Raw genomic sequence first — 18,194 nt, 5'->3', positions numbered from 1 at the left:
TATAGTATTACTGTTACTGTGTACAACATTCTCCTGGTTCTGCTCACTTCACTTTGCATCACTTCATATGTCTTCCCAAGGTTTTTTGAGATCATCCTGTTCATCATTTCTTATGGCACAATTTTTGGTCTAACTTTTTAAGGAATCAGTCATGAAATCATTGATTTAGAGTTGTAAGGTACTTCAAAGGTCATCTCATTTAGTTCCTTCATTTTATAGACAAGGCAACTAAGATCCATGAAAGTTAAGCAACTGAGGAGAAGTGGGATCACTGCTCTCTTGATCTGTGCTCTTTTCTGTACCTAGAAGGGCCCCTATTCCCTTGGGGGGATTGCAATTGATACTGTTCTTCAGGGTCCTTGATCTCCCAGGTTGGAAGTAATACTGCTCTTTAGGGCTTCCACTCCATGCAGACCCTGAAAGTGCTCCTCCCTCTCTCTGAGCTATGACCCAGAAGTAGTATAGGCAATGGAGTCACCAACCAGTCACCTCTCAGGGTTCTCATCTTGATGGACAGTACTCTCTTTCATCCTTGAACAATGACTCAGGAGTGGGTATAGGCAATGGAATTGCTAAATGGCATCTGGTTCTGTGTCTAGTATTAGCATAGGGGTCTTCTGTAAACTCTTCCTGACTAGTTGCCAGGTCCACTTTACTGTCTCCAGCTTGAGAATTTCCAAGCTGTTTTTTAAATCACTTCTGTCACCACTACCTAGAACTTTGGGCTTTGGGCCAACTTCCTCCTCTGTATCATAGATCTCCCTTTCCAACTTTCTATGTTGACTTGGCCAGAAGAATGATTCTCTTTGGCCTTTTGTTACCATTGTCACTCCAGAATTCGATTTGAGGTATTATTTTAAAGCTGTTTGGAAGGGCATGTTGGGAGAGCTCCACTGAACACTTTTTCTACTCTATTATCTTGGCTCTGCTCTTAATTGATTGCTTATAGTTCATTTCAAACTCTGCTCTAATGTGTTCATCTTCAGAAAGCTCATTCAGAAATGTCAAAGTCAGTACCCAGCCATTCATTATTTCTATAGATATACTCAATTTCTTTTCTTTTGTTATTTGTCATACTATTTAGTGCTTGGCATGTGTCCTCTGACTCTTCAATAAAGTGTCTGTGACATACAGGTGTAAAATTTTAATTCTCCAGGTCTATTGCCTCTTTTATTTCTTAATCCTGAACTATATTTTCTAACTTTTTTTTACTATCCTCAACCTTTATATGCCTACCTTTATATTAAGTCATTGCATAAGCAGATTGATTGCATTGGAGGCTCTTATTAAATTTAGAGATTTTCTCTAGTTCTTCATTCTCTACAACAGAGACTAGTCCATTAGTCTTTTTTTTTTAACTCTTACCTTCCATCTTACAAATACCGTGTATTGGTTCCAAGGTAGAAGAGCCGTAAGGGCTAGGAAATGGGAGCTAAGTGGCTTGCTTAGGGTCACATAGCCATTAATCTTTTTATCTATGCTCATCAGGAAAAGAGAGATGACAACTACCCATAAACGTTATCTTGTTGTCTATGTGATTTTTTTCTGCATACTTTCCTCAGTTCTTTAAGCCAGTTTTTTTTAAAAAGGAAAATTATAGGATCATAATTTTAAATCAGGAAGGGATCTCCAAGATCATTGAATCAAAAACTCCTCATTTTACTGGCAAAGAAATTGAAGCACAGAGACTTAGGTGACTTGTTCAGGATAATAGAGTAACTAGTCAGTATCTGAAATGTTATGGGGGTAATTTGAGGAAAGGTGTTTGGGATAAGGGAATTGAAAGGAGGATGTTGGAGATTTGGTAAGTGGATAAACTAGGCTACAGGTAGGCTGGGATTAAAGGAGATTCAGGGTATAATAGGACTGAAGTCAGGAGTATAACACAAAAGGGAAACAGAGATCTTCTTGGGAGAAAGAAGTTAAACTAAACAGACTAACTCTGCAGGCTTACAGACTGGGACTTAGACTCAAACACAAACTGAGGGAAATAGACTAGACTGAAATTAACAAACAGGCTTTTGTTAATTTCACAGGAAGGGACCTGTTTTGAAGTAACACCTTCCTTCAAGATGGATACCCCAGCTTCCCTCTAAGCCCAGAGTATGTTGTCTCCCTCTTCTTCCCTCTTGTTAGCTAACAGACAAATTACACTAAATAGGACTATTGAAACACAAAGGATCAATTTATTTGAAGGATGTTGTTAGGAAGATGGATTAAAGGAAAGCCCTATCAGTTATCTCAGGAACCTCAGGTGGGGGAAGGGAAGTAAAGATGGAATCTAAGTAAGGACCTGCCTCACTCAGTTTTACAAAATGCTATCTAAAAGAAAATAAATGATGATTTGATTAAATTATAAATAATGCTGTCAATTAGATAACTCTTCACAGATTTAACTCCTCTCTAATTTCTCTCCTTATAAACTCCACAGCCACTAAGGTAAGGGAGGGAAGTTAGGGTGGTATTAGGAAAGGAAGATATAAAGGGTCTATATAAAATAATAATTTCTTAAGTAAATATATCAATGCTAGGCTAAATTTCAATATTGAAGCTAGATAATCTAAGAGCTCGATCATTGACTTCCTCCCTTCACGGAAGATCCAGTCAACTGCCTCTCCTCAAGATTCTAAAACCTCTAACAGCTTTTTGGAACTCAGCCAAAGCTAGGAAAAACTATAACCCCCAATTTTGTATACTACAGAAATGGTATTTGAACCTGGGAATTCTTGACTCTAAGTCCAGAGCCCTCTGGAACCTCCACTTTGGAAAATATTTTCCTAGATGTGAGATTGCTTACCTTGCCAGTAGCACTTATTCTTATTATTACTTTTGCTGAAGAAATCTTTTTACATACTATATTACATTCAATGTGGTAAATCAGTGGTCTATATTTTCTGGTTATTCCCCTAAGTCATTAATATAAAGAACCAAATGTACAAGAACTCACAATATACCCATAAACAAATGACAAGTCACATCTTGTTTTCAAAGAGGTTATCATCTTATGTCTCCATCATCTGAAAAAGAAAAAAAAAAGCATAAACATAACACATATCACAAATTGCCCTCTAAAATTCAGTTCTACCCTCTAATTATTTCTATGCTTTTTAATTCTGTTGGATACCCACCCAAGGTTAATGTTTTAGGCATCCAAATGAGAACTCTAAATTAAGACCCAGTGATAAAATGATGCATTAGTAGAAAGTCTGGCATGATCATTATTGTTCAGTCATTTCAGTTGCGTCTGCCCCTCTATGACCTCATTTGAATTATTCTCTTTGGCAGAGATATCAAAGTGGTTTGCCATTTCCTTCTTCAGCTTATTTTATAGCTGAGGAAACTGAGGAAACAGAATTAAGTGTCTAGGGATGAATTTGAACTCAGATCTTCCTGACTCTAGGCTCAGTGATCTATCTACCATATTTGCCTGCTGCCCCAGTAAGGCCAGTTGGAGTATAAAATGCAATATCTTTTGATTTAGACTGGCTACCTAGTGATTTTTTACATAAAAGACCAAGAAACCAACTTCATGTTGGCAAAAGAAGAGAATAAATCTGGTTTCTTTTCTACAGAAAATAGTTAAAATCTATAGTTGTGCAGATGTATCTCATTATCACAAATGAGTATGGAAATCTTTTGAAATGGGCAAGATGGTTAAAGTAAATTGGGGTTCTGAAAATTTGGTTAAATTCCTTCATGGAGAAATGATTGGATACTTTTGTACAATTGATATAAAGGAAAGATCACAGCGATCTTTAGCTTTGGATTCTATAAAGACCATCATCTTTAATTACATAATTGTCCACAAACACATGATGGTATAGGTCAGTGATGGCCAAACTACGGCCCACGGGCCAGATGTGGGCCCCCTGAAATGTTCTATCAGGCCAGGTGACATTATTCCTAATCTGACAAATACAATGAGTAGGATACAATGCAATGAAACTTCGATAGAGTTGCCTGAGAAACAGATGGACAGATGAGTATTTCCTTTCCTTTGGCCCCCTCTTTAAAAAGTTTGCCTATCACTGGTATAGATACAATAAAATTTCTGTTTACTAACCCTATGGTCACTTTGCTATGTATTATTCTCCCAACCTCCATCCAGCTACTATTCTCCACCTACTCCTGAAGTTATACCTGTAGTTATCATCTTACCATGGGTATAGCTTTGGAGTTAACAGCTTGGTTCTGATATACACATGTCTTTCCTCCTTCTTGGATCTTTTCTTCTATGGAATTCCCATAAGAAGACTTGCCCTTCCTGGAAACTACTAGTTTCCTAGCTCACTGGCACCTATCTATTATCATCAAGAAGAAATCACTCATCTTGAGCTAGGGTCCCATTACTCCCTATGGAAATCCAGACCCCTTCAACTCCATTGAGCTATCCTACCTGGAAGAAGTGATGGAGAGCTTGCCGTAATATGAGTGTCTGCAGGTGGGAGGCACTCTTCCCATGATCATTCATCCCTTCCTACTCTTTTGGTAGCCTCAGGAAGGTCTCATCCAAAGGCCAGCCTTCATGTCAGGAGCTCCTCTGATGATCCCATTGCATCTCTATCTTTCAGTTGACAACTTTGCTGCTGAATCCTTGCCCCCCTATTTCTTTTTTCCCTTTCTTATGCCCCTCCCTCTAAATTTAAGTGCTTTTCCTTAAGGGAGGTAAAATTCACCCACAATAAAAGCCCAGTACTCTGTCATTGACTGGTTGACTCTTGGGAAATCTCCAAGACTCTTTCCTGAAAGCAACTCACTTTATCCTAGCCACCCTGTGCAATAGGAAAATAGCATTTTAAGAGTAGAAAGCAGAAAAGCAGGCAAGGGCTGACAGGGTTGAACATTCCAAACCTGGAATACAGCAAGGGACTTCTCTCAGTTGACTCTCTCTATGGCAGTTGGTTTTGGAGGGGTTGGAGATATAGCCACTGACCTAAGAGCCTGTGGATTTTGGGTTATCTCTGTGCCTCGGGAAGTATCTATATGAACATCAAGATCATCATCTAGCAAGTTCCAAGAGTTCAGGTTGAGATTAGAAGGCTGTCTTATAGGGTGGACATATAAGGCATCTAATTCTCCCTGACTTTCCCATTGGATTTACTTGGCTGTTTGCCTGTGTTCCTGGGACAATCTGATTCATCTGATCAACAGACCAAGGACATCTTCGTGAGAAACCCTTTTCCCCTGAGTCCAGCCAGACTTGCCTTGTAACATTAGTGTAGTGATCCCAGACCTCCTGCCCCTTTGGTTTATCCTATAGCTGTTAAGCCTAACCTTTTCCCCTCGTCTCCTTCCCTAATTTATCCTTATTAAATTATGTTTTCTTATCTTCCTATGCTTTCCTTAAAACCCCAAAAGAACTCACAGAAGAGCAGTACTCAAGCCTTGTTACCACAGCTTGATTTGACCAGTAACTCCCAAATGTCATTCCTTCAGTTTAGTGTTATCTGGTTTTACCCACTTCCTAAGTCATTCCCCTTCCTTAAGGGCTGGTTTAGTGATTGACAGTTGCTCAAAACACACCTACTACTCTCCCTAAGATATTACTCCCTTACACCTGTCACTATCAAATCTCCCTCTTCACCTTTATCACTCCCAATTTATAGTTTTCATATCTTTTTCTTTTCACTTTTTACTTCTCATGATCCTTCTTTTCTTTTTATCCCATTTGCCAGCTTATTTCATTTTTCCTTAAGTCACTTAGATTCCATTTATCCCTCATGGTTATCTTTTTTTGCTTCATTCTCTCTTGTTCCCCTTTTTTTAACCTCCTTAAAATTTTCTGTTTGTTCCTTTCTTCTTTTTATTTTCCTTGCTCCCTTCCTCTCTCTCCTCTCCCTCTTTCTTTCTCATTTCTCTTCCTCCCTTCCCTCTCTCTTTCTCATTACCTCTTTGGGTCTAACATTTATTTCCTTCTTATGAAGCAGCTTTTAAGTTGAATTGAGAATTAAGAAACTCAGGCACCTCCAGAGACTTTCCCAGTACCAGTAAAGATGTATTGGGAGAGCTGAATATCTGTATCCCCAGAAGAAGACTAACTCCCCAATGGAGAGTACTTGGACTGGGCCCAAACTTCTAAATTCCACTATCAGGCCACTTATTCTCTCATCTATCCAAAGCCTAAAAGAGACATACTAGGTTGGGTGTTTCCTTCCCTTAAATGAGATATTTTGGACATTATTGATTACCTTTGTTAGTTTTCTGTTCATCTTCAGTGAAGGTGGTATTTTCACTTGAACATGGTTCTTCTTCTTGATCTTTCATCAAGACTTCGCCAGTTGCAAAGAGACGAGTTAGCTCTTGGATGAAATCAAGAACATTTGCAGAATTATCACTATGATTGCCCTCTAAAATAAGCACATGATGCCCAGGGAAATCATATTCATCAGAGAAGTCACTATTTTCTGCCTCCACCTTAGATCCTTTAGGAAGGCTAAACAGAGAAGAAATTAGAAACACAAGACATGCATTCAGTCACAATATTCAGTGCACATGATTTCTAATGATTTAACAGGAATGAGCTATTTTTGGCTCAGATGGCTGCTCTGAATCAAATGAAATCAAAGAACAATTCAACAGAGAATGGGCCCCTCCTGGGTCTCAGAACTTTCCAATTTCAAACCATCGCTGACTTTTTATAGAGTACTCAGGCTTTTGCAAAATAAAGATTCAAAGAAGTTTTCCTAGAAGACCTGATCTGGTGGAATGCGTCTAGCACTTTGGGTTTTATTTTTTTTCAAATAGTATCTTCTTGACGATTCCCTGATTTTCTCCTTTCCCCTCATATTCTTCCTCTCTTCTATCTCTTGTTGAATAGCTTCAGTACAGGTAGTGAGCTTTTTTCTCATGGGTAAGACCGAACCTGATAGTTCATTGGTGTTAGGGATATTCCCTTCATCAGTTCAGATAGGCAACTCATCTCTTTTTTTTTTAAACCTTACTGTCTGTCTTAGAATCAGTATTATGTATTAGTTCCAAGACAGAAGAGAGGTAAGAACTAGGCAATTGGGGTTGAATGACTTGCCTAGCGTCACACAGGTAGGAAGTATCTGAGGTCAGATTTGAACCCAGGACCTCCCATCTCCAGGCTTGGCTCTCTATGCACTGAACCATCTAGCTGGATCTGGAACCTTCTTTCTGTTTCCCAAGCCAATCCTCTCACAGAAAGCATCAGAGTTAAAAAAAAGGTTAAAACTAAAATAAACCATTATTGTTTTAAAAGCAAAAGTGCCTATAAAAAATCTTTGAATGGGAAGAAAGTATGTTACAGTGAAAAACCAACAACTTAGCTTTGGAGTCAGAAGTCATTGGCTCAAATCTTGTCTCTATCACTATGTCCATGACCTTGAGCAAGTTACTCACCTTTCTGGGCCCCAGTTGCTCATCTATAAAATGTGAAGGGCAGGGGGAATTAGACTAGATCAAGGGGTCTTTTAGTCTTGGACCTCTATTGGTAGTCTGGTGAAATTTATGGACTCCTCAGAATGATGTTTTTAAATGAATAAAATAAAATATAAAGGATTACAAAGAAAATCAATGATATTGAAATATATTAATAATGATATTGATAAAAAATAAGTTCATGGACCCTAGGTTAAGTACCTTTGGACTATATGGCATCTGAGATCTCTTTCTATTTCTTAATCTATAATCCTGGAAAATAAAGATTTTAAAAAAACCATCTGTGAAATAACTATCTTGGAACAAAAGCTCTCTTTATCTCAAAGGGTAATCATTTCTCATAAAGCCTTAGAAATATTTTCTCAACTCACAGTATGTCGCGTTCTTCCTGAAACTTCTTTGAGCTGGAAGAGGTCACATTAAGACATTTGGGGGCATAATCTGCTGAGGGATATTTGTTGATTGCACCTAAAGAGAGAACAGGATATGATAAGTCTTCTGTATGCTAATTCTCAAGTTCCAAATTTCTTTTACAAAATAAACTTGTCTATTCTTTCATTGAATTTTGTAAAAAAATTATATTAACTTTTAAAAGCTACTTTAAAAAATAATATCAGGGTAACTATTGACTAGATAACCACATTCCCAGCTCTGTAATTTGCTGTCAAGTGAGCATAGCATAGGAAGCAATATGGTTTAGTGGAAAGAGCCCTGAATTTGGAGTTAGAAATGCTCAGCCAGGTAGCTCAGTGGATTGAGAGCCAGGCTCAGAGATGGGGGTCCTGAGTTCAACACTTTCTAGGTCTGTGACCCTGGGTAAGTTACTTAATCCCCATTGCCTAACGCTTACTACTCTTATGCCAACATACAGTATTGATTCTAAGATAGAAGATAAGGGTTTTTTTTATCCTAATTTTGCTATTTTCTTCTTGGATAAATCACTTTTCCTCTCTGGGGCTCAGTCTCTTTATATGTAAAATGAAATAAAGTTAGACTAGATGGCCTCTAAGGTTCCTTCTTGCTCCAATTCTGATACACTTTTGAGTATTAGTTTCTTCATTTATTGAATGTGTGGATTGGAATTAGCTTTTTAAAATTCAAAATCCTATCGTCTTCTAAAATTGAATTACCTTTTGTTGGCAGGAATCCAGTAGCTATAGTCCTGAGCAAGATGACACAAAGTTTCAGCCAATGTCCAATTATGCCAAAGATTCAATAATATGAAATTGGCTTACCTCTTATTATCTTAAATATCTCAGTAGCAAAATGACCAGAATTTTTATCTCACCAGTAATATTTTCTTTTGAGAGGGACCAGTCCTTTGACTTCATAGATTTAAGAAACTCCGAATTCAGAAACCACTTTTATCAGTAAAGGTCAGCTCCTACTCAACATAACCTTAGAGAGCTGACAAGGAATTGAGAATATAAATGACTTGCCCAGGGTAAAAATGCCAGAACATGTCAGAAGCAAGACTTGAACTTAGGTCTTCCTGACCCTAAGCCTGGTTCCCTATCAAATATGCCAATCTATATCTTGAAAATTCATGGAGAAAAAATAGATTGGGGTTCAGTTTTTCTTTGTTATCTAGGAGGGAGCTTTCTGTCTCCTTTACACAAAGAGGAGAGAAAAACTTCTCTCTACTCCATTCCAGAGTCTTAAGGTATAGCCAGAAGAGGATGGGTGGAGCCTTGGAAAATGAGCCCAGATATAGAATGTGAATAGTTGTGAGCCTTCTGGAAAATCTCGCAAAGCTGGTCCATATGCCAGAGATATGTGAAGGGGGATATTTGTTGGCTTTATCCCAATGAAAGATAAGTACCCTTTGGGGACTTAGCAGATATGCTTGAAGGCAAAGTTATTCTCTGCCTTCCCTTCTCTATCCCCTACCTTTGGTCCTAAAATACACACTGCAAACCATGGCATTTTTCTATGAGTCTGTTCCTTTCCATGAAAGACAGAAGATTCAGTAAGTGGAGTATAAAAACACTTGATACCCTTTGGCTCTATGTGAGCTCAAGGAGACACAATGGAGCTTCACGGTAACCTCATTTTAACACCATAAGGTCACAGATTTAGAGTCAGAAGGGACCTCAGGGCTCATTGAGTCCAAACTCTTTACTTTTCTAATGCAGAAACTAAGGGCTAGACTTGGAGAGTGAAATATCCAAACATCTCAACAGAACTTATTGTAAATAGTTAAAAAAAAGGACTTGATGAAGCAACTTCATCCCTAAATGTAGCTTTATGGATCCTGGATCCTGAGGGCAATGATGCACCAAAGGCCAGGGTAACAGTCTCTCTTATGGGTTTCTCATTACTTCGTTCCTCCCTGGCTATAGGACTCCTCGTTGATGACTTCCAGGAATCTTAGATTGCTGAGCTGATCCTTTGGCCCTATTCAGAGACATTAAAACCACTTTAAAAGCAAAAGAAGAGAAATATTTAATGACTTACGTCTGACCGAATGGAGAAATGGTTTAATGAACCTCACAATGTAGTCAAAGTCAGGTTTATGAATTCTTCCCAGCTGGACCAAGTGATGATCCAGGGGTTGGCTGGCTAATTCTTCTAGCTCTTTGACATTGTGCCTGGGGCCAAAGGATAACACGAAGATGGCATAGCCTAGGCATCTGGCTCTCTGAGCTTCTTCCTTTAGGGTTTTTCGGTCCAAATAGTTGGTCTCCCCAGCAGATATCACAAAGATAACCCTGTTTTTCCTCAGGTTGGGTGTCCCCGAGAAGATATTATCAATCGTCCATTTCAGGGCATGGCCAGTAAAAGAGTTACCATTCAACGGCTGAAGAGATTCCCAGATGTAGCTTTTCATTTGATGTACACTGTTATAAGTCATTAAGTCAAACTCCAAGAGGACTGGACATTCTTCACTACTGGGCATATAGCCTTGAGGGGAATAGCTCAGGAGGGCTACTCTGTCTCCTACAGGAGAGATCAGTGGGTTTGGGGTAATGTAAAAGTAGTCAAGCACTGAAGCTATAAAATGTTTTATTTCTTGAAACTCAGAACTTCCCATATTCTGTGAAGAGTCTAGGAGAAAAACTACATCCATAAAAACGTCTCTCAGAGATGGACTACCAGCTTCCAAAGTGGAGGCAGATTCTTCTTTTCCTTCAAGGTGATCACCTCCTACAACAGAAATCCTCATGTTACACATTTTAAGAGGGAGAAGAAGAAACTCTTGAGTTCTTTGAACATTGTCAAGTGACTCATTGAATAAGACATTGAGAATATGATAACCTTAGAACATTTTGACATTAGATCATCATTGAAGTTCAATGACTGCTTCCATGTGGAAATGGCTCAAGGGACCTCTAGCTAGAAAAAGGAGATGTGTAGAGAAGGGGAGGCACTTTGAAATGATGAGGCATTTGGCAAGTACATCAAAATAAATTTGCTTTATGTGCTTTGGCTCCAAAGAGAATGGGGCACACATCAGAGTTACTTAATTTGGTGGGATACACTCATATGCCCACATGAACATACATGCATGCATGTGTATATACAGAAAAATGTGGCTATATCTCATACCATGCATTTTTCTTTAAGTAATGATGAAAATATAAAATAGAATTGCCCAAAATTAATAAAGATCTGCCTGCCTCTTCTCTTTATGAAGGTGGGAGGCTATGGGACCTGGAATAAACTGTTTGAATTGAAGAGTTTTTCTGAATTACTTTTTTCTTTTCTTTTTGTTTTTTATTTGTTTAAAAAACTCTTACCTTCCATCCAATATGTTGGATTAATTCCAACACAGATAAGTGGTAAGGGCTAGGGAACAGGGGTTAAGTGATTGGCCCAGGGTCCCATAGCTAGGAAGTATCTGAGGCCAAATTTGAACCCAGAACTTCCTGTCAACTGAGCCACCTAGCTGTCCCCATAGCCATCTCTTCTAGCATAATAAAAAGGGGGATAGTATTAGTAATCATAGTTATAGCTACTTACTACATTGTAAGCTCCATGAAGAAAGGCTTGTCTTATATAAATCATGTATCTGCCTCAATGCCCATTATTATTCTGCACAGTTAGTAGGTATTTAAATGTTTACTGAATTGAATTCTTACTTTAAAAATGATTGATCATGGATTATTATCAACAAACTTGTCTCATAATAAGTAATATAAATACATTGTTAGAAACATATTTTTAGAGTGAAATTGATAATTTTCCTTAAGTCAGAAAAACTGGGATTCAGGAACAAGTCAAAATTTTTCTTGATTGTTTAAAGTCAATCAATCATGTAAAGTGCCTCCTATGTGACTGGTTTTGTGTCCCATGTGTAGGATACAATGAAAAACTCACCAAAATCCAGGATCTGAATATTAATCCATAGAATGGAAATTAGAGATAATTTTAGTCTAACTCATTTAGGGGAGGAGAAAGCCACAGCCCAAAGAATGATGTAACTTACCTTTGGTAAGAAAGGCAGGGTTGGGCTTCAAATCCATTTCAACCTTCCCCATGTCCATTGGTTCATCCACTGTGTAAAATGGATAAATGAAAAAAGATTGTTAAGCACCTATTATGTGCCAGGGTCTGTGCTAAATTCTAGAGCTGACAATGGCAGAATGAAACAGAAATTATTTTTTTCTTAATTATCAATGCTATATAATATAAAATCATAGGATTTAGACATAGAAGGGATCTAGATCAACCTTCTCATTTTTGGAAGAAGTACCACAAGGTCTAGAGAGAGGAAGTAACTTACTTGAAGTTGCATAGTCAGAGCTGGGCTTTATACCAACATTTTCTAACTCAAAACTCTGTGTTTGGTTTACTTTATTTTCTGTATGGAAGAATAAATAAATTAATGAAGGAATAGAAAGGCATTTATTAGATAATTCTTACATGCCAGACACTGTATTATAATCTCAAGATAAAAATGAGTCAGTTCTGTTTTCTTCTCAATGGATAATATTCCACATTCCAGGATACTAGGATTTAAACATAGAAGGGGCCATTAGAAACCATCTATTCCAAACTCCTGATTTTACATAGGAGGAAACTAAGACCCAAGGAGATGAAGTTATCTGTCTAAGGTCATGCTGGAGGCCATCGAACCCTTTCTGAATGACAAAGTCGCAGTGGGGATCCTCAAACTGCACAGCAGATTCCAGGGAGGATGGAAACCCCTCACTCAGATACCCCTGTATGACTCTTCTCTTACTAACACTCCTTATTATTTGAAGTTATTGTAATCAATATCCCTATTCAGTCCCAGGAAAATACAGAAGAATAGTAAAGGCTGTTACTAGAGTTTTTACAGACCCCCTATAGACTCCTAGGAAATTCCCACCTTTATATGTATCAATACAGAGATTCCCCTAAAATTCACTTCATAACAAACCAGCAAATAGTGAGTTAAGTTTTAAGATTTTAAACTCCAGCAAACTGCACCTGGATTTCCATTCCTATACACAGAAGCTTATGTAATGAGAAACCAGAAACAGTGAGCCTCTCCCCGATTCCTGATTTGGTACATTACAATGGATGAAAAATGGAGAAGTAGCCTTCCGTGTAAAGGCCAGTACATCCCTGAACTGTTCTTTCCACCCCACAGCCTGGGAAACATGTCAAAACATACCTTTGAAAAATACTGAAAGTTACGGGAGAATGAAGAGTTGTTAGTAACAAAGTTAATATATGACTTAATCCACTATCTCCAAGAAAAGATATATGTTGAAAATTAATTTCCACTCCAACCTTATGTGTGATCTCAGTGTATAAAAATAAACCTTACTTGAGGCAGACCAGAGCAATCTCTATGAAGCCTGTCTGGCTTTGGCTGAACCCTGACTATTCTCATTTGTCTTAGTCACCCATGCCATCCCACTTCCTAGATACCTGGACCTGTGGGAGTTTGACTCCCGCAAGGTCACATATGTGGAACTAGTCTTCAAACTCCTTTGACTTGAGTCCAAATCAAGCACTATTCCATGGTACATTTCTGCATGGATGAACGAGTGGAAAAGTATTTATTAGGTACCTATTGTATACCAGACACTATGCTGAATATGAGGACTAGAAATGTGAAGGTGAATAAGTTCTCATTTTTTCTCAGTAGACAGTATTCCAGATCAATTGATTTCAGTGAACATTAACTAAATGTTCATTGATTGATTGGATTCCCAACTACATTTGAACTTCATAAGATTTCCACTTTACACCATAGTTCCAGGAAGCAAACATTGTTAATACCAGCACACAAAGCTTTAAATATAATTAGATTTGGATGGGGGGAGCGGAGAGAAAGAATATAAAAGGATAATTGGTGCACTGACTTTTTGCTCCCAGCCATAGACAATAAACACTACATTTTAGCTGATAGACCTTCAATAAACAAAACCCCAAACATCATTATTAAGTGCTCATGCCTTATCTTTTAGACATTATACAGATTAAGTAGCCAGAGCCCTTACTGTTAGAGGACCTTAAAATTTCAGATCAAAACTTTCCCAAATGATACTTGCCCCTAAAAGCTCAAAGTAAGGATTAGAAAGGAAAGCCAAGGAAATTATTGAATCTCCTCTATGTTGCCATCTCCTTCTAAGGGAAAAACTAAGATTCATTGCCTTCTTCTAGAATAATGTAGTATTAGCATACTATGTTATTTGAGCATTTTACTTAATTGTGAACTTTACAAAGCTGCCTATGATTTCTTATATCTTCCCTTTACAAAGAACCTAAACCTCAATGTTTAAACCCAATAGTTTAAGAGGATCTTTTTATGTTTCCAGTTTAAATACACATTTTGTAAGAAGAATGGAAGTTCACAAAAATATTTCCCATTAGGAAAGCCTGGCAAGAATATTGGCAACCCACCTGTGAGTTCAAGCAATTCAATGCATTTTTTGGACAGTACCCCAAGCCAAATTCCCATCTATAATAATTCCATGCATGAATTCCCTCACCCGCATGGAAGAACTGCCTCAGTAGCCTAGGGACTGGCTTGGAAGATGTGATGAGGGGTCAGCCTAGATTTCCAAGAAAACTTTCCCAGAGATTTGTCTAAGTCTGGCCAGGGCTCATCAGTTATCCTGCCAAACTTCCCCCAATACTGCTGAATTCAGAGAGGACTGGGGGTGGAAGGAAAGTTGGGGAAGCAGGCTGAATAAAGGAGAATTGAATTTCTCTCTTCTGGAGTCATTTGGAGGGAGATTTCAGATGCTGTGAAACAGCTGGGCTTGCTCTCTGACCCTCTGGTGGGAAGTTGCAAGAGTTTGCAAGATTACACAGTGGCCCATACTTGGAATTTTCCCCGAAATCATATCCAATTAGATATAGGGGATTAGGTGTGTTCTAAGAGTATTTGTGTATGAAGTTCTTGTCATTTGTGTGCCTACTCAGACTATCCCAAGATTATACTTAATCATTTTTCAAGTTAGCATTTTTTCATGGTAGATACCCCAAACGTTTCCAGTTCTCAGATCTTCTCTTCTCCTTCTCCTTCCATTACAGCTGATTTAGGAGCACTGAGGGTGGAATTGTTAGGCTTCTTAAGGCATTGCAGAGATATCAGCTTTGTTTTCAAAGGAGATGGGGAACGAGAAGTATGTCAAAGAACACCTGAATTGTTTAGAATGTCATGAAGGGTCTCTGTGATCTAGATTGAAAAAGTTTTGGAGACAATTTGGTGGCAGAGTGGATAGTTTTGGATTTGGAATTAGGAAAATGTGCCTTAAATCCTTCTTTAGACCTTATTAGCTGTTTGATCCTGGATAAGTCACTTGGCCTGTTTGCCTCAGTTTCCTTATCTATAAAATAAGGGGACTAGACTTAATGGCCTCTAAGGTTCCTTCCAGCTATAATTTTTTTAATTTAAACATTTATTAATATTCATTTTTAACATGGTTACATGATTCATGCTCCTACTTTCCCCTTCACCCCCCGCACTCCCCCCAACCCATGGCCAATGCACATTTCCACTGGTTTTGTCATGTGTCCTTGATCAAGACCAATTTCCAAATTGTTGGTAGTTGCATTGGTGTGGTAGTTTCGAGTCCACATCCTCACTCATGTCCACCCCGACCCATGCGTTCAAGCAGTTGTTTTTCTTATATGTTTCTTCTCCTGCAGCTATAAATTTTTGATTCTATGAATATAAACCATGTTCCACATCATCAAAATGGTCAGTCTGAGAAAGAGCTTTCTTCCTGCAGCATGGCAATTCAAAGAATTATTTTCATGTTTTTCACCTTAAAATATTGGATGTGATGCTATATCTTGAAAATACAGACCATCTACCTAATATAGACTATCAATACAACTTGTCTGGACTATCATCCTAACCTCCAAACTGATCTCACTACTTCTAGACATGGCTTTCCATCCTATCCTCTATATTTCTACACAAATCATCTTCTGAAGGCACAGATTTGCTTATGCCACATACTCAAAATCCCTAAGTGTTCATCTTTTGTCTACAGGACACGATAAAAGCTCTATATTCCAGTATCTCCAATCTGAGAGTTTGAAGGGATCTTGGGAAATATTCACTCCATCCCAACTCCCAAGAGAAACTTTACCATCATCAGATGACCACCTCTTCTTGATGACTTCCACTGGAAGGGAAAGGGAGGGACCTCCTTAGAATATCCTTTAATATCTTCTATAATCTGACTCCAAAATCCTTTTCCAGATTGAATTTACACATTTCCCTTCTCACATTCTACATTACAGCCAAACTGGATTACTGGCAGGTCTTCATATCCAAAATGCCATCTCCCATCTCTCTGCATTCTCTGAGGAGCTCCATAATGCCTGAAAAGCATTTCCTGATTTTCTCTGCTTTTCAGATTCTTTCTATTCCTCAGAGCTCTATGAGAAGTCTTGGATTCACCTCCCTCCAGTTGTAATACCATTCTTCCTCTTCTCAAATCTAATTAGGTCATTTTGTTGGACTCTCCTTTTCCCCCCATAACTTTTTTTACCTTGTATTATACTTATTTGCAAATATGTTATCTCCTTTGAGTCATGGGTTCTTGAGCTAGAGTCCATGAGCATATTATTAAAAGATATTTTGAAGCAGGATTCCAATCTAATTGTTTTCCTTCACAATCCTATATATTGTAATTTGTCCATCGCCTTCACTCCCAAAGAGGTCCGTGGCATAAAAAAATGTGAAGAACTCTGGCCTGAAGTAGAATATAAGCTTCTTGAAGGAAAGGTATATCTCATTTTTTTGTGTGTGTGTATTTCTAGTGCTTAAATGGCGCCTTACATTTTTTTAAAATCTGAATCTGTGATTGCATTAGTATAGAGAACTCTCCTTCTAACTACTTATTCTGCAATTTATACCTGAGGAGATTTAGAGGTTAAGTACCTAGTTACTGTTGAAGCACTGTGAATTCAAGTGACTAACCCAGGGTCACACAGCAAGGATGTGTCAGAAATGGGACAGTATGTGCCTTACACATAGAAATATGTTCAATTAATAAGTGTTTTGTTGAATTTAGTAAAAATATAGATGTGAACTTTGGTGGTAAAGGCAGATAGATTACAAATAGTTCAGGGAGATCCCAGAAAGGATACTCTTTCCCCCCGATATATAGAAATATAGATAGGAAACTTTCAAATTCTTGAATGTAGTTTATGCATTTTTCAGGTTAGCTCACAGTGACTCAGGGCTTCCACTCTATTCCATCTAGCCAGGACAGTGTCCAAGCTTCAAGGAGATCTGGACTGAGCATGGAAGAGTAGATATGCAAATGATTGTAAGACTGTGACACCAGGTTAATTCCAGAGCCCAATATAAATGAATCTGGGATTATCATCACCTCTTTGTCTCTTTTCCTCATTAAAATGGACAGATAAGTTCATATGATCAGAGAGAGAGAGAGAGCTGGAAGGAGCCTTAAAACCCTCAATTCATAAATCTAATCTAACCATCAAATCTAACTCCTTCATGAACTAGAAAGAGATGTGAGGGACTTCCCTGCGGTGACACAGGTAATATCTGAAGCAAGATCTGGACTCCTTGACTTCAAGTCCAGTGTTCTTTAACCACTATATGACCTAGAATTCTCACATTTTCTTGACACAGCAGAACCAAGATTATTTTTTAAAATTGAGCTGGATATAGCTAGTGCTAACTCCTTGGATGGAAGAAAGTTTGCAAGAAGGTGCAAAAAGTCTTGGGGGCCATTTTGTTCATGGAAACAATAACTTGCTAAATGGCTCCCTAGGGCCTTCTAAAAGTAATTTATGCCTTTGGAATTGTGAAACTCTCAGCTCCCTAACTGTATTTATTGGACTTTTTTCTGGCTTCAGAAGCATCTGGCTACATTTATAAACAATGCATTCAAAAAAAGAGATCAGCAATAACCACATAGCTTCATTTCACTGGCATGAGCCCTTCCTTCGACCAGCACAGATGTTGAGCTGTTTATGATTTGGTAGATGTCATGACTGAAAAGTTCTTCCCTCCATGCCAGGGCCAACATGGGGCTGAGGCTCTTCAAATTTAGCTAGGCTGCTTCTCTGGTGACAGATATCTAGGATATCAGTGGTTCTAAACCCAAAGACTCCCAGTTTGGTAAGACTAGCCTGAACAAAGCCTTTGGGAACCAAGCCTTTCCTCCTTAACAGGATGAGCTATCAGAGAAGGAGCAGCAGAATGGAGAATTAGGAGATGCCTAAGTTCAAATCTGGCCTCCAATGTTGACCAGTCATGTAACAATAGGAAAGGCCACCCAACTTCTCCAGGTCTCAGTTTCTTCATTTCTAAAATGGGAATAATAGCACCAATTTCAAAAAAGTGATATATGAATTATAAT

At 38.3% G+C, this 18,194-nt stretch overlaps 1 protein-coding gene across 1 annotated transcript in view; it reads right to left on the bottom strand.

The window, feature by feature from the left end:
• Positions 1 to 2,910: 2,910 nt before the first annotated feature.
• The window catches only part of COL6A5 (collagen type VI alpha 5 chain), a 93,327-nt gene continuing 78,043 nt past the window's right edge, over positions 2,911 to 18,194 (bottom strand). The window contains exons 33-38 of the mRNA XM_044678893.1: positions 12,123 to 12,205; positions 11,831 to 11,912; positions 9,859 to 10,548; positions 7,773 to 7,869; positions 6,189 to 6,433; positions 2,911 to 3,017 (exon numbers count right to left, since the gene is read on the bottom strand). Coding sequence (XP_044534828.1) covers positions 2,998 to 3,017; positions 6,189 to 6,433; positions 7,773 to 7,869; positions 9,859 to 10,548; positions 11,831 to 11,912; positions 12,123 to 12,205 — 1,217 coding nt within the window. The 3' untranslated portion in view covers positions 2,911 to 2,997. The remainder of the gene's footprint in view (positions 3,018 to 6,188; positions 6,434 to 7,772; positions 7,870 to 9,858; positions 10,549 to 11,830; positions 11,913 to 12,122; positions 12,206 to 18,194) is intronic.

The sequence above is a fragment of the Gracilinanus agilis genome, chromosome 5 (genome assembly GCF_016433145.1).
Source record: "Gracilinanus agilis isolate LMUSP501 chromosome 5, AgileGrace, whole genome shotgun sequence".
NCBI classification, from domain to species: domain Eukaryota; kingdom Metazoa; phylum Chordata; class Mammalia; order Didelphimorphia; family Didelphidae; genus Gracilinanus; species Gracilinanus agilis.
The sequence above is the reverse complement of the archived record's forward strand: the minus strand, read 5'-3'. Positions and strand labels throughout refer to the sequence as shown.